Source organism: Epithele typhae (assembly GCF_022376455.1).
Source record: "Epithele typhae strain CBS 203.58 chromosome Unknown BXZ73scaffold_7, whole genome shotgun sequence".
NCBI classification, from domain to species: Eukaryota; Fungi; Basidiomycota; class Agaricomycetes; order Polyporales; family Epitheliaceae; genus Epithele; species Epithele typhae.
Genome location: NW_025954198.1, coordinates 264899 through 279156, shown reverse-complemented (window position 1 = coordinate 279156; position 14258 = coordinate 264899). Strand labels below are relative to the sequence as shown.

Sequence of the window (14258 nt, the reverse complement as noted above, 5' to 3'; positions counted from 1 at the left end):
GCGACAGCAGCAGCCGCAAGCGGTCTCTCGCTCGCGCGCTGGTTCGCGCTTCTGCCGGGCCTTCGCGTCGCGTCGTGCCCGCGGACGCGCGCGGCGGCGGAGGATGGAAGACGCTGCGCCCGCCGCGCCGGCGCGATGCCAGGCGGCCGCGCGGGGGCGGCTATCAGGAGGGCTATCAGCTAGGGCAGATAAATGCCCTCGCGCGCGCCGCGCGGCAATCACGCGCACCGACGCGTCCGGACAGGCGCCCTGGCCGTGATAACCTTGGGGGACGCGTGATGGAGATGCTCGGGCGGAGGGCGTGATGGGAACACGGCGCCGGGCCTGCGATTCTCACCCGCCCACTCTCCGGGGCAGGCAGACGGGCAGACGGGGATGATGGCGAGGGCGGAGACGGCCGGGCAGGCCGGGCAGACGGAGGCAGAGGTGGACTGGCCGGATCGAGCAGGCCGGGCGGGCGATGCGGGCGATTGAGACCCCGATCGCGAGCTGGGGTTTATTGTGGGCGGCTTGCGGGCGGCAAAGTTAATGCAAACTCAATCGGGCCTTCTGCAGATTCGGGGATCCCCTCTCGGACGTGACGCCGTGCCCCTGGGCGTGGGCCGCGATGGTCTCAGCTTAACCTTTCTCGACCCTCTCCTCCAGCCCGACCCCTCAGCGCCTCTCCGGTCCGTATATATGCCCCGCCCCTCCCCCCACCGCGTCCCTTCCCCGATCCCGCCGCCCCCCCGCCGCCATGCAGCACCCGACGCTCACCAACGTCCGCATCCGCCACACCAACGATGCCCGCCACATCTTCTACGCCGTCGCGCGCAACATCCTCCCCATGACCACCCGCAGGCTCGACGCCGAGGAGCGCAGGGCGTCAGTCCCCTCTCCTCCCTCCCCCCGTCCGACCCCGCCTCTGACCCGCCCCCCTAGTATCGCCTCGGGCTGCGTCTACGTCTGGGAAGAGCGCTGCGCCAACTCCGAGCCACTGGTATGGGCATGGAGCGCTGGTGCGTCCTCTCGGTGGCGTCCCCCCATGACACCCGTCCTCACCCCCCGCTCCTCATCACAGGACCGACGGTATGGGCTGGGGTCCTAGCCGTGTCCGCGACGTGAGTCTCGGCGCCACTTTTGATATCCGGTTCTGGTCGATTGATGTCCGTCGGTGTCTTCCAGGAGTTCCTCTTTTACCAGCAGCGCGAGAACGAACCCTCCGAAGATCCCAACAACCCCTCTGCACGCTGGGCGAGCATGATGAGGTGCCTGTCTTCCGTCGACGTCTGTTGTTCATCACTCACTTCGTGATCCGTCCTCTGATGCAGGAAGTCCAATGCTCGCGGCGCTCTCCATTTCTCGAGGTCAGAGGCCGACCGCCTCATCAAGCAGACATACAGCGTCCACGTCTCTCTGCCGAGGACAGGCCACGAGGCATCACTCGCAAGTGGCACCTCAGTGAGTGCTAACCCTACCCCTGCTGACGCCATAAAGCTGACTAAGCGTGCAGCTGCATACTTCAGTCAAACGACGCTTGACAACCTCGGCACCATCGATGGCTTGGTCAGTGTGGGTGACGTTCCAGTCCTGACGGCATGTTCAAGAGCGCTCGCGCCAGCAAGATGAACAAGCGTAACGATCCCATGCCTGTCGAGGACATTGGCGCTGCCACTCACGAGCCGTGGGGCATCAGCATGCCACCCCCGACAGCCATCCCATACAGCGCAGAGCCACAGAAATGGCGAACTGGGTCGCCACCTCCCCGCCACTCCGCACCATTCGCACCCCCTCAGCGTGCGTACCCCACGCCACGCAGCTCGTACGAGTCCGCGGGATCGCCCCACTACACCCCCACCGCCGTACACCGCGTCCCTCCTCCACCTCACCAGGGCCACCTGCCGAACATTCACGACAGCGGCCTTACGGTTTACCGCGACGCGTCCCCTTACACCCATTCGTCGTCGTCGTCATCCGATCACAGCACATCTCCCCGGACTTTCTCGTCGCCACTCACGCCGCCGTCGAACGTCTCGCTGACGTTGTCCGTCAAGGAGCTCGCAGCGCCGCCGTCGGGTCCCAAGCTTGTGCCGATCGAGTACCTGCAGGGTCTTCAAGCGCAAGGTCGGCGAAGAGACCCGATGGACGAGCTCTACCTGAAGCGTTTCGCGGCGCCGGAGAGGAGCAGCCGCCGCGACTCGTGGAACGGTGCGGGCTCGCCATATCAGTTCGTGGACGACGAGGCCAAATCCGCACGGGTTCGTGATGGCGGCGCGCGGTGGTAAAACCGCGCCCGCCCTCGCACTGGCTGCAGCCCAAGGACTCTGAGAGGATAGCCATATATCCTTTTTGAGCAGGCAAAACCGTCCATACGGACAGGCACGTTCGATCTAGCGTGCGCGGTGGCCCACATCCCGCGGCAGAACAAAGAGGGCGCTCGTGTCGTCATCAGACTCTGGCCTAGGGTGTCGTCTGTTCCCTCCCCGTCGCCCCGGGCCCTTTCGCCGCCTCCGCTGGCTTGTCACTGGCCTCACGTCAGACGTCGTCTCGGCTCTGCTCCTCCCCCACTTCCCTCTGCGCTGCCGTCACTGCCCCGTGACACTACCCTTTGCGGAATCACAGAAGACGGAGTGCACGCGACGCAGGTCTAGGCCGTCGGCCTCTACGCAGTCGGCGCACGCACGCTTCCTATCAGAACGCTCTCACCCGATCCTTCCGCGTACACCCGCACCACGCACTCGACGTTGCCGCCACCCCCACCGCCATCCGTCGTCAGTCCGGGGGTTCGAGCACGCCGAAGTCGCTCGCTGTCGGCTACCTGCCCGCTTTGCAGACGTGGATCCATGATTCCCGCTACGACCTCGCACGACGCGCACGATGCACGACCGTTCCGCCCGACTATACCCGCCTCGCATCTTCATATGGTAATTCCACACGCTTGTATCACCACCATCGCCCCCCCATTCGGTTTGCATATCACCACGTAGTGATCTCTATCGCACACGCACCTCACCATGTCCTTTTCTCTCGATCTATGCGTCCATCTACAGGCCTCCTCCCCCCACCCCTCTCTGGTAGCATTTCCTTGTCGACTGTCATACCCCACCCCCGGAACGGACTTTATATGCACGGACTGTCGGATTGTTCTTGTTTGTGTCGCACGGGTGCTCGTTCGCACGACGAAAATGTACACTACAATACCCCCGCGCCCGCCGGAAAGGCGGGCATGTATGAACGCGCCTTTCCTTCGTCTTTCCGTGCGTCTGCTCTCCCGACTTGCGCCGTTGACATCCTCGGGCGTCCCATCGTGTCGGCATCTGCTGCCCTCCGCTGCGCCGCCGCTCGCACCCGCGCGCTGAGGGCGTCCACAAGCTGGTCCCAAGTGGCGGCGCCACGACGCCGCGCGACCGTTGCCTCCGCTCGCGTCGAGGGCGGGGTGGAGTCTGAGGCCTTGAGGGCCCAGGGGGTGCCGGTGCGCCCCCTCGTCGCGAGTGCGGGCGGACTCGGACGGTCGGGTGTTCAGACGTGCCGGTGGCCGCTGCGTCGGTCGATCGTGATCGAGCGGCTGAGGGGCCCGGCGCGCGGGGAATGCACGACGGCCCTCGGCATCAGCTTGCACGGCGTGCGATATCGAGGTTGAGTTATGAAGCGTCGGGCTAGCGTGCGGCGGCGGCGCGGTGCGTTTAGAGTTGCCACTGCGCGGGCGCGGCCCGCGCGTCGTGTGTGCTCGCTCGAGTCGGGATCCGGGGCGCTGCACATGTGTATAGCAGCCACCGTACGCGCCCCCACGAGCTCGCAAAGACGGGGGTACGTACCGAGGTCGAGCAGACAGGACCGATCGCGCCGTTTGTGCGCTCATGACGCGTCGAGACGAGACGTGCCACGCCGATCGCGGGCGCCATCCTCCCCGTATGCTGACCCACCCTCTCCCTATCGAGGTGTGAGAGCTGTGAGATGAAAGACGTTGCGCGACGCGCGACGCGCGGCCTGCCACGCGCATGGGGGCCACGGAGATCGCGCGATGCAGCGGGCGCAGAGTCGCTCCAACTTACTCTAGCCCCGCGGGGGTGCGAGGGGTGCAGGGCTGGGGGCGTCCGACGCTTCGAGACCGCGGGCGCAGCACTTGCGGTTTGTGGGTGGTGGACCTGGACTGCGTTGTCTGACCAAGCACGCGTCGGACGTCGGTGCGCAGGGGCATCGAACCCGCAGCCTGCAGGTCCTTAGCAAGACTCGTCTGCGCCCGCGCACCTAGGCCTATCTTGTGCACTATATGTACGGGAGCGAGCGCGCAGGGTGGTTCATTCGAGCGACGCGACGCGGCCTCGACTCGGCTCGACCAAGAACACTGTGTGCATCACACGTATGCGTCTTCCTAGCTCCACGTCGCCGGAGGATCCGCCGAAAGGCAGCAGCGCTGGACTCAGATACTCAAGCTCAAGAGTCGCAGGCGCAGACGGCAGGCGGCCCGGCGCGGGAGCAATCACGATCGACGCGCACACATCGTGCCCGTCCCGCGGCAGGGTGGTTCGTGCGAGCACCCGCTGCCGCCACCGCCGCTGGCCAGACCGCACAAGTCGCCCTCGCGCGCGCGGGCTCGGCTTCAGGCTCGGGCGATCGCCGTTCGTTCGCGGCCGACGGTCGTGGTCCGGGCGCCTCCTACGCGGTCGCGACGCACGCCGACTTACGCGATCGCGTCGTCGTCATCGTCGTCGTCGGCGGCGGCGGCGGTGGTGACGGGGACTTGATTTGATGCCGCGAGCGGTGCGCGCGGCCCAGGGTCGACCGTCGGGAAGGGAGCGGGAGAAGCGGTCGCTGGAACACGGGAAGGTGTTGTGTTGTCGCTGTTGCGGGGAAGTCGAGTGCGCGCGGGATGAGTCTGAGACCGCGCATTGCCTGCGGCTTCTGTTGTATTCCCTGCAGGCTGCGCGGCGCGGACGGAAAAATCGTGCTCCGCGGAAGGGTTCGAGACGTCTTCTCTGGTGCAACGTACGGACGTGAGACGTGAGCGATGTCTGCTTCGTGGCGATGATGAATGAAGAATTCGAGCCAGACTACAGTTAAGTTCCTACGTTGTGCTATGCACGTACGAGTCCGATCTGTTGTAACGGCGGTTATCCCGTGCGCATTCAGTTGTCCGCTTCGTGGCGAGCTCGGCGCATGCATGCGCAGGCTCCCGACGGCTTGCTGGATCGCTCGCGGGCCGGGCATTCTTCGGCGCGCGCGCGAGTTTGGGTTGGCCATAGGTCCGTTCTGGACGGCGGCGGCTGGTGTTCGGGGCGGGATAGCGCAGAGCAGCGGGCTCGACGGTGATAAATTGAAACACGAGGAAAGCGCGGAGCAGATGGAGAAGGACGACGGACGGCCGCGGGCTGAGGCGCGCCGCGCACCGCAGATGCACCACGATATCAGACGTGAGTGGTGCACGGGCAGACGTCGCGTTCGCCGTTCGCAGCCTAGCGCGCACGAGCCTACGCGCCAGAAAGTCTGATCCACGGGCGGGGCGAGGTTGTCGGACAGGCGAGGCCCCGGGGATTGACCGACGCGCGCGATCTGCACTCGCGCGATGCGCACAAAGGAAGATTGCACGTCGGCCCCGCGCGCGCGCGCGCGAATCCGGACTCGAAACGGGACTGCGAACTGTCCGCGCCTCCTTCCGTGCGCTGGGCGCGGCCGCTGGGGCGATGGTCCATCATTGATTTCTCCGCTGAGCCTGGGGGCGCGCACAAATCCATTCAGTCGCAGGCGGCGAGCGCGTCCGGGGGGGCGGATGGCATCTGCATCTGCGGCGGGCTCGGGGCGCCTGCGTCGCTGTGTTCGTCGAGTTCGCAACTGGGCCGTCCCTGGGCGGGCAGCGTGTAACAAGGAAACTAAAATCGCGCACAGCTTGGCGCGGAGGCGACTCCGACGGAGGGCTAGTGGGGACGGCCACACGTTACGGTATGTCGCCACTGTCGGAGCGTGCAGGACTTGCAACGCAGGACGCACTCGCACAATATTAGAGCGCCGCTCCAGCTTCGCCCACACACGCTGAACCGCCTAGCTACTACCCGCCCCACAGCGCGGGCGGCGGGCAAGGGGGGCGTACCGTGAAGATGTTCAGCGCTCACCACTTTACGCGGCCGCACACAGAGGCGCTCCCATCCCTCGATCACCATCTCTCGCCGGCCCTTCCAGCCCTTCCGCGCCAAGCCGGGCGGGGCGACTCCAGCCCGGCGCATCGACATCAGCGAATCGGCGCAGGAAAAAGAGTAAAGTCTGAGTAAACTGTAACAGGCGCGCGCACCCTGAGGCCTCCCCTAGATAGACGCCTGTTGGGCTAGCGCTTCTTTGCGATCGTGGCCAGGAACGGCAACCTGAATATCCGGGTCTTCGTGTATTATTCTGACTCCCAATATTGCGATCCTTGCGCAAGACGCGTGCGTGCGCAACACGGTGGGGAGCGGAGATTGGAGTCCGCGCGATCGGGATCGCGCGACGTTCAGACCGCATCGGGACTCGCGCTCGTGGCTCGGGCGAGCATGCGATCGACCCATCCGACTCAGCCTGCGCGACTTGTGCACCCGGGGGGCCGGGGCGTCGTGCGTGACCCGCGGCCCGGTCACATCGACGCATCGTCGTGCCAGCCGCTCTGTTGCGCTGACTAAGTGCGCACACCTGTATAAACTTGCACCGGCCGCATTCCGCTCATCCCAGAAGCCCCGCGTCTCTCTGATTGCAGGTTGAAAGTTGAGCAGGCTGGAACAACCCGGCACGGCGTGCCTGCATTTAGCCAATCGCAAGACGCAGCAGCACGTACTCCGGCGCGGAGAGCCGCGCTCGAGGTTCGGAATCATCGGAGGCCGATCGACGCGTATGACGTCGTCTCAGCGCTCGCTGTATCCAGCTGGCATTCCGAACCACTGTCGCTCACGGATGCTCGTACTGCCGTCAGAGAACACGCAGAGCTTGGCGCGGTCGCGCGCCTCTAGGCAGGAATCCGCACCGCGGGTCTCCCCAAGTGGCCTCCGACGACCTCAAGGCGCTCATAAAGTCCGACTGCTTCGACGCCACCACCGACACGCCGCACGCGCGGAGCGCATGCACAATTGCGCGAACCCAGTGGCCCGTACCTACGCTAGCCCCACTCGTCGCGCCAGGCTGTGACGTACGTACGTATCTGCTATCTCGCCCCCGGGTGCGGTGGCAGCTGGCGGCGAGGACGAGAAGGCCTGGCCCGATGGGCCCGCTGTCTCCGTCGCGGGCTGGACCACGGCGTACGTCCGCGCACTCGTGTGCTGGGGCTTGGCCTTATCGCGCCCGGTCCCGCGGGCGCGGAGAGGAAGACAAGCACGCGTGCGAACGCGGGGATGGGTCGAACTTGGCGGCACCGAGCACCGAGCACGTACGTCGCACCGTGGCCAGGATCCCGGACGGGCGACGCACGGGGTCGGACCCGCCGTGCGCTCGATGGCAGCCTCCACCTCGGGACCCGGGGCGGGGAGCGCGAGGATCGAGGAGGGCTCGAGATGCGGATCTCCGCGCGCACCCTCCGCGCGAGGCCCCCCGCAGAGTGGGCTGGAGACGTTATTAGAGTCAGTTTAGTGATCCATGCCGTCAACGTCGACGTCGTCCCCGAGCAGCGACTCGGCCGCCCGTCGCACGCCGCTTCTCCCGCCTCTGGAACAAGGAGGACGCAGTTAGAGTTCGGGCTTGCAAAGCGTCGCGCCCCCCAGCGCACAAGGCGCGAGCACGTGGAGACCACATAGCCGTCGTGGCTTTCGTCGTTCATTCCTATGGGACCGGAGGCTGGTCCGCTGTCCGCGCCTTTGCGGGCAGGCGTGCCCCCGGCGCGCGTCGACGCCCCCAGCTTCTAGCACGGCGCAGGGGCACTAGCGGGCGCGATTGGGTGCCCGGCGCTGTTCCTCTCTCGAAGTTTAGCCGACTTGGTCTAGTGCGCGGACAGCAAAGACGACACGACGGTGTAGATGCGCAGGCGTCTGTACATGCGTGCATCATGATCCTGCGGTCAAAGATCACAGGCGCCCGCGACGGGTGCGTTTTAGACTTTGTCGAGGATCCGCCCAAGGCGGCCCAACGCTCTCCGCGCGCGCGCCAACCCGTCGGCGTGTTCTAGTGTATGCAAGTGCGGCCTAGCGCGAGTCGTCCCGTGCCACAACGCGCCCTTCCCTGAGCTGATTCCAGAGGCACAACTCGAGGCGGTGCGTGTGCCTTTGCGCGTGGCTGGGAGCGAGTCGGAAGGGCGGGAGCGAGTGCGAGCTCGGGCGGTGGCGAGGGCAGGGCGGCGAGAGCGTGTGCGTATGTGTGCCACCGCTGGGGGCGGCGAGCACGGGGTTGCAGCCCTAGTCCAGCGGCGACGACTCCGGGGTGGTTGGGCTGGCGGCGTCCGCGCCCGTCGTTCCCTTCTTCTTCCGCGCTCCCTTCCTCTTCGCTGGCCGCTCGCGCACCTCGCCTTCGCGCTCCCAGAGCGCGCGCACCTGGCGCCACACCTTCACGACGCCCGTGCCGATGCTGCGAGCACGCGGGGAAGCACGCCCAGCGCCGATGAGCGTTCGCGATACGGCAAGAGGGAAGGAGGGAAGAGAACAACGTACTTGGCGCGCTCGACGGCGTCCATCCGGACCCACTGCGTCTGCGGCGGCGTCGGGCTCGCGTCCGCCGCCGCCGCCACCACCGCCGCCGCGTCGTCGTTTTTGTCGTGGGCCTTTGCCTTCTTCGTCTTCCGGGCGGCGGCGCGCGGCTTCGCTCCCGCCTCCCCGTCGCCGTCCCCGGCGAACGCGAGGACAGGGTTCGCGGCGAGCGCGGGCGGCGCTTCGCCGGCACCGCCCTCGAGGAGCACCCACTGCGCCCGGTACGTCTTCCGGATGTGCGAGAACACGTGCAGGACGTCGCCCGCCTGCGCGATCTGCGTCACTCGCACCCCCTTCGGAGAGCGCTCGGCGCTGCCGCCCGTTCCGGATGGAGATGGCGGGGGCGAGACGAGCAGGGAGGAGAGGAGGGCGTGCGCGCTCGCGGCCTGGGCCTGTGGGGAGGTGCTCTGCGGCACGTTCGGCGCGGTCGGGAACTCGTGCAGACCCGCGAGCAGTCCTAGAAGAGCAAAGCGTGAGCCGTGCGTTCGTGTCAATCACCAGGTCTTCATCCCGCCCGAGGAGCCCCAGACAAGACGAGACTGGGTAGATTGCCCACCGAGGCCGCGTCTGTCAACAGCGAAACCGTATCGTAGCACGTCTTGCGCTCCCGAGCATCGCTCTCGACTCAATGGCCCCCACGTCACGACGATACCACAGAAATGAAGAACCAGACGCGGCCGCACTCACCTCCTTCAGGGCGCCGGACGAGCAAGAACCACCGCTCTGGATCCTCGCCGCCGCCTGGTGGGGCGCGCCACTCGACGACGCTAACGACGTCGAGCTCCTCGCGGGCCCTCTTCTTCTCCGCCTTCATCGGGTACGCCGTCACGCCCGCCCCCGAGGGGAGCGGCTCGCAGACCGCGCAGAGCTCCTCGATGTCCGGCACCGGCGGCGCGGGTGCCTCCGACGCGCCGTGCCGGGCGTGCGCGCCGCAGTGCGCCTGGAGCGGGCACACGCCGCACGAGGGCGCTTGGACCTTGCACACCGTCGCGCCGAGCTCGATCAGCGCCTCGTTCACCGCGCCCGGGCGCGGCGCGGCGGCGACGAACGCGGCGGCGGCGGCCCAGAGGAGGTCGAGCGTTGCTTTCGCTTTCGGGGAGGCGTGGAGGGCGAGGACACGACTGAGGAGCCGGTGGACGTTTCCGTCGAGCTGCGAAGTAGGTGTGAGCGTAGGAAGGGCCGGAAGTGAATGGAGGTGAGAGCCCTGGAGTATCTCGAACATGCTCCGGAGAATCGTGTACAGACTGCAGAATTGCGTTCGGGCGCTCTGGGTCGGAGTAAAGAGGACTCACGACGGGAGCGCACTCGTTGTACGCGATAGATGCGATGGCGCCGGAGCTGTAGCGGCCAATGCCGGGGATCTTCGCCTCGAGGTCTTGTGCATTGTCCGGCAGTCTCCCGCCGAAGTCCCTCACGGCCTTTTGCGCGCCTGCGAGGAGCCGGGCAGCGCGGGAATAGTACCCGAGACCCTTCCACAAGCTGTTCACCGAGTCTATATCGGACGCTGCCTGCGAAGAGGAAGAATTGGGTGAGGGAAAGAGAAAGGAGCGTCAGGAAAACTGCCCACCAAGTCAGAAATGGTTGGGAATCTGTCGGAGAAAGGACGTGTTAGAGTGAGGACCGACAAGGAAGGTGTACGTACGTACTTCTCCATCCACCGATTATAGTACGGGATGACGGTGACCACTTGTGTCTGCTGCAGCATGATCTCCGAGACCCACACCTGCGTAGTGTATGTGAACGTCAGCCCCAAAAGCGAAGCATGGGCGGTAAACGTACCTCGTATGCGCGCTGTGCTTTCTGTTCCCCATCCCATTGAGGATTGAACGGCTTGCGCCAGGGCATGCCGCGCATCGCGTGCACGCCCTCGTACCAGTCCAGCAGGGCTTCCCGGAGAGCAACGGGGCGGTCGAGCACGTGGAGGGAGGCAGGATGCGTGCATGCCTCACCTCCAGGCAGTCCTCGGTCGCTGACAAACCGCTGCGCATTCGACGCGTCTCCACTCTTGCCTCCCTTTCCCTTCTTCTTTAGCGTCCGCGCCGCGCCCTTTGTGCTCCTACTCGGTCTCCAGTCGTCCTCGTCCTCGCCACCACTGCTCGCGTCGTCTCTTGTACCACGGGGCTCGTACGACGCGTCGAAATCGCTGTCACTGTCAACCACCGCGGCCTTGCGCTTCCTTGCCATGTTTCCCCGCAAAACGAGGCTCAAGGGGGCGGGGAGGTGAAACTGCAAAGAGGAACGGACACAAAACGCGTCGCGCGTCGCGATGCGCCATCAGGGAGCGCGTAGGCGCCGCCACGTGTTCGAGACGCCGCGCAGTGATTGGCCCACGACAGCTGGAACCGCCCGCCGGTGCTCAGTGGTTCGCGCAGCATAAGTGCCAGGCAGTGTCGCAGATGGTGGTGTCGGGGATGGCGAGGTGGGCTCGGGGTGCGAGAGGGGATGATCGGATGATGTGCAGATGATGGGGACCGCATTTGTTGCTCGGCCTTGCGCTGGAGGGGCGCGATCGTCCATGTGCACCTTCCCACGGGTATTCGCCACGTCGCCCTCACCTCCTGGACGGCTTCCGACGCTGTTCTCTCTTCCCACTTCCTCTCTCTCTCTCTCTCGCGCTCGCGGGCCCTTCGTCTCTTTCCTAAGCTCCACACCTCGTCTCGCAAGCTCACCCCCGCACGCCTCGGCCGCGCCGCTCCTTCCGCCCTTTGTGCACGCACGCCATGTCGGCTCGCATCAACATCGCTCGCCCAGCCTCTGGAGGCTACTCACCGGACCCGCACGGGTTCGCCAACTCACGGCCCTCGGCGGGCTACAGAGCTGCCAACCCGGACGACCCGATTGAGAAGCTGCGCGCGTTCGCGCAGACGGTCGAGGAGAACGTCGACATCTACACCCAGCCGCTCAAGCCGCACCTCCCCGCCATCGGCCGCTTCTTAATCGTCGGGACGTTCTTGGAGGACTCGCTGCGCATCATGACGCAATGGAGCGACCAGATCTGGTACCTCCAGAGGTGCGTTTGCATTTTTGTTCACTGCGACGTGTTGGACGGAGGAGGTGATGCGATTTTCGTGGCTTGCCAGACATCGTCACTTCCCGTGGGGCATCTCCCACATCTTCCTGATTTTGAACGTGGTTGTACGTATGCTGCATTGTTGCGTTATGGCCTAGTCCCTAATTCCACGCTTCCCTCCCTGGCGATCTGTTTAGACGATGCTCGTCGGTTCCGGCGCAGTGATCACGAAGAGGTACACAGAGTACGCGGTCGGCGGTCTGCTTGGTGTCGTCGTCATCCAGGCTCTCGGCTACGGCCTCATCTTCGACCTCAACTTCTTCCTCCGCAACCTATCCGTCATCGGTGGCCTCCTCATGGTCTTCTCTGACTCGATGTACACCCGCAAGAAGCTCTTCGCCGGCCTGCCCACGCTCTCGGAGAACGACCGCAAGAAATAGTGGGTGCTAATCACCTGTCTCTGATGTGGGGCACACGCTGACCGGGCGACGTTCTCCGCGCGCGTGCGCGTGCACAGCTTCCTCCTCGCGGGACGTGTACTGCTCATCTTCCTCTTCATCGGCTTCATCCTCCGCGGGACGTGGAGCATCGCGCGTGTGTTCATGTCGATCGTCGGCCTCGCGGCGTGCATCATGGTTGCCGTCGGCTTCAAGGCGAAGTGGTCCGCCGCGTTCCTGGTCGTGATGCTCAGCGTCTTCAACGTGTTCATCAACAACTTCTGGAGCATCCACTCGGCGCACCCCCAGCGCGACTTCCTCAAGTACGTACATCCGTCCTATTTCGCTCCCTGCATTCATCCTGACGCATGTTGCTTTCCAGATACGACTTCTTCCAGACTCTCTGTCAGTCCCTGTTTGCGCGTTTGCCACTGAATGTTACTGACTCGCGTCCGCATATAGCAATTGTCGGTGGGCTGATCCTCCTCGTGAACATGGGCCCCGGCGGGTTCTCAGTGGACGAGAAGAAGAAGACGTACTAAGAGTCTCGCACCAACGCCAGCCATGTCCCGTCCAGATGAGCGAACGAGGCGGAAGCAAGCAGAGCAGAGCACGGGGACAGGGGCAGTTGGAGTTTCTCTTTGTATCCTTTCCATTCCGCGAAAAAGCCACCGCTTGGGAGGGGTCGGTCGTGTCTCTGGATCCTGTTAATTTAGTGTCTTTATTTTCCTTCGCCTTCTCTCTCTTCCGCCGCCCGCCTTGACTCGTCAGTCTCGCTTCACGATCCACGCTCGGCCGGCGGGTCGGGAGCGTGCGTGCGCCCGGGCGAGAGTGTGGGACGCGCGGCGAGCGGCCGGTGCCCGGTCGCCGGTGGGTGTCTTGCGTTCGTCGGACGGACGGACGGACGGCGCAGAGCTTCGCACGAGGCGGCGATTCAGAGGCGATTGGATTTGAGTTGGGCCTGCGCCCGGTGCTCGAGCTGCACGCACACGCGCGGTGGGCGGAATTCGCTAAGGCTTCTCCCGTTTGCGTTTGCGTTTGCACAGGCGTGCGATCGGGGCGTCTCGCTTCGCTCCAGTGGGCCGCGGCGCCGAGGCGGGTCGGTGTGTCTTTGACGAAGGACGAGCGGATTCAAGGTTGTTGCGCTGCGTGTACGGCCCAGCCGTGACGACGCATATACCATGTCGAGCACTTGGGTCCGACGCCGGTGGTGCGGTGCGGTGCGGAGTGACCGGGTACGAGACGAGCGAGCGACTAGTACCGGTGCGCACAAGTATTCGCGCTTCCTCCCGGCGACAGCCTCCGCATCGACGTCCCGGAGGCAGTCTGCACACACAAATCCCGGTCGCACACACCAGGCCTATGACGTCGTGCCGCCCTCGTACGTGTGCGGTGCTCAGCGAATACATGCACGCATGGCAGTACGTACACGCACCCCCCGTCACACCCGCCGCCGGTCTGGCTCGCCCCGGTGCGATCCCCGAACCCTCGAATTCCCGAACCGCCGAACCGCGTCCTCCCGCGCGCGGGTGGTTCGGCACCCGCCCTTGGGCACACTAGGCTAGGCGACAGCCCGGGTATGTAGGGTATGTGCGACGCCGCACGTCCGGCGCACTCGGAGCGCGGCTCGTGCGATCGAGGATTCGAGGGCCCTCGAAGGGTTCCGACGTTCGAAGAACCCCCCACCAGGCCCGCGTGCTGGCAGTGATAGCGTTGGGTTATACGTGCGCCCAGCCGAGGACGACGCGCGGAGGGGGGCCCTGGGGATCTGGATCGTTCCTGCCCACCCCGTCCACCGCCCGGACGCCGCCCGTGCGCGTCGACGACGGCGTCGGCAGAGAGCGTGCGGCGTTCTCCGTTACGTATGGGGTGCAGGGGTGCGGCGGGGGCGCATCTGGGCGCACACACTCGGCGTGGTTCGCCTTCTGCTCGCCCAGGACCAGGACCAGGGCCCCGTCGGGGGTTTGGCGCCGCCGAACGGGGCGCGAGGGGTGCTGGCGCTGCTAGCGGTTCTATGTAGATGTCCGGCGGGTGCGTGCGGACGGGGCGGGGCGAGCCTGAGTCCGAGGGGGAACGGAGCCTGGAGGTGCGCGGGTTTGTAGGCGGGCGTGGGATCGTCGGGCATGCGAGGAGGTACGCCAGGGGCGCACATGCAGGAGAGCCTCAGGGTCGGTCGTCGGTAGGGGTGCGGCGACGCTGTTTTTT

General features: G+C 65.6%; 4 protein-coding genes across 4 annotated transcripts; 3 read left to right on the top strand and 1 right to left on the bottom strand.

The window, feature by feature from the left end:
* Positions 1-736: 736 nt before the first annotated feature.
* BXZ73DRAFT_88347 (Gti1/Pac2 family-domain-containing protein) lies at positions 737-2264 on the top strand (the record flags this gene model as incomplete). The annotated part of the gene is made up of 8 exons (XM_048024906.1): positions 737-864; positions 922-1002; positions 1061-1100; positions 1165-1247; positions 1311-1383; positions 1404-1440; positions 1493-1551; positions 1638-2264. 8 exons carry the CDS (start codon positions 737-739, stop codon positions 2262-2264), a joined length of 1128 nt encoding a protein of 375 aa, XP_047880892.1.
* Positions 2265-4849: 2585 nt separating this feature from the next.
* BXZ73DRAFT_75138 (uncharacterized protein) lies at positions 4850-5838 on the top strand (the record flags this gene model as incomplete). The annotated part of the gene is made up of 3 exons (XM_048022159.1): positions 4850-4980; positions 5110-5390; positions 5555-5838. 3 exons carry the CDS (start codon positions 4850-4852, stop codon positions 5836-5838), a joined length of 696 nt encoding a protein of 231 aa, XP_047880891.1.
* A 2068-nt stretch (positions 5839-7906) lies between these two features.
* Positions 7907-10790, bottom strand: BXZ73DRAFT_88346 (DNA glycosylase; the record flags this gene model as incomplete). Its single annotated transcript, XM_048024905.1, has 8 exons — positions 7907-7978; positions 8424-8487; positions 8571-9063; positions 9294-9756; positions 9899-10114; positions 10249-10329; positions 10386-10550; positions 10581-10790. 8 exons carry the CDS (start codon positions 10788-10790, stop codon positions 7907-7909), a joined length of 1764 nt encoding a protein of 587 aa, XP_047880890.1.
* Positions 10791-11326: 536 nt separating this feature from the next.
* Positions 11327-12595, top strand: BXZ73DRAFT_42199 (SURF4 family-domain-containing protein; the record flags this gene model as incomplete). The annotated part of the gene is made up of 6 exons (XM_048018907.1): positions 11327-11616; positions 11687-11741; positions 11814-12055; positions 12134-12376; positions 12436-12458; positions 12516-12595. The coding sequence occupies 6 exons, from the start codon at positions 11327-11329 to the stop codon at positions 12593-12595; spliced, it is 933 nt and encodes a 310-aa protein (XP_047880889.1).
* Between the last annotated feature and the right edge of the window lie 1663 nt (positions 12596-14258).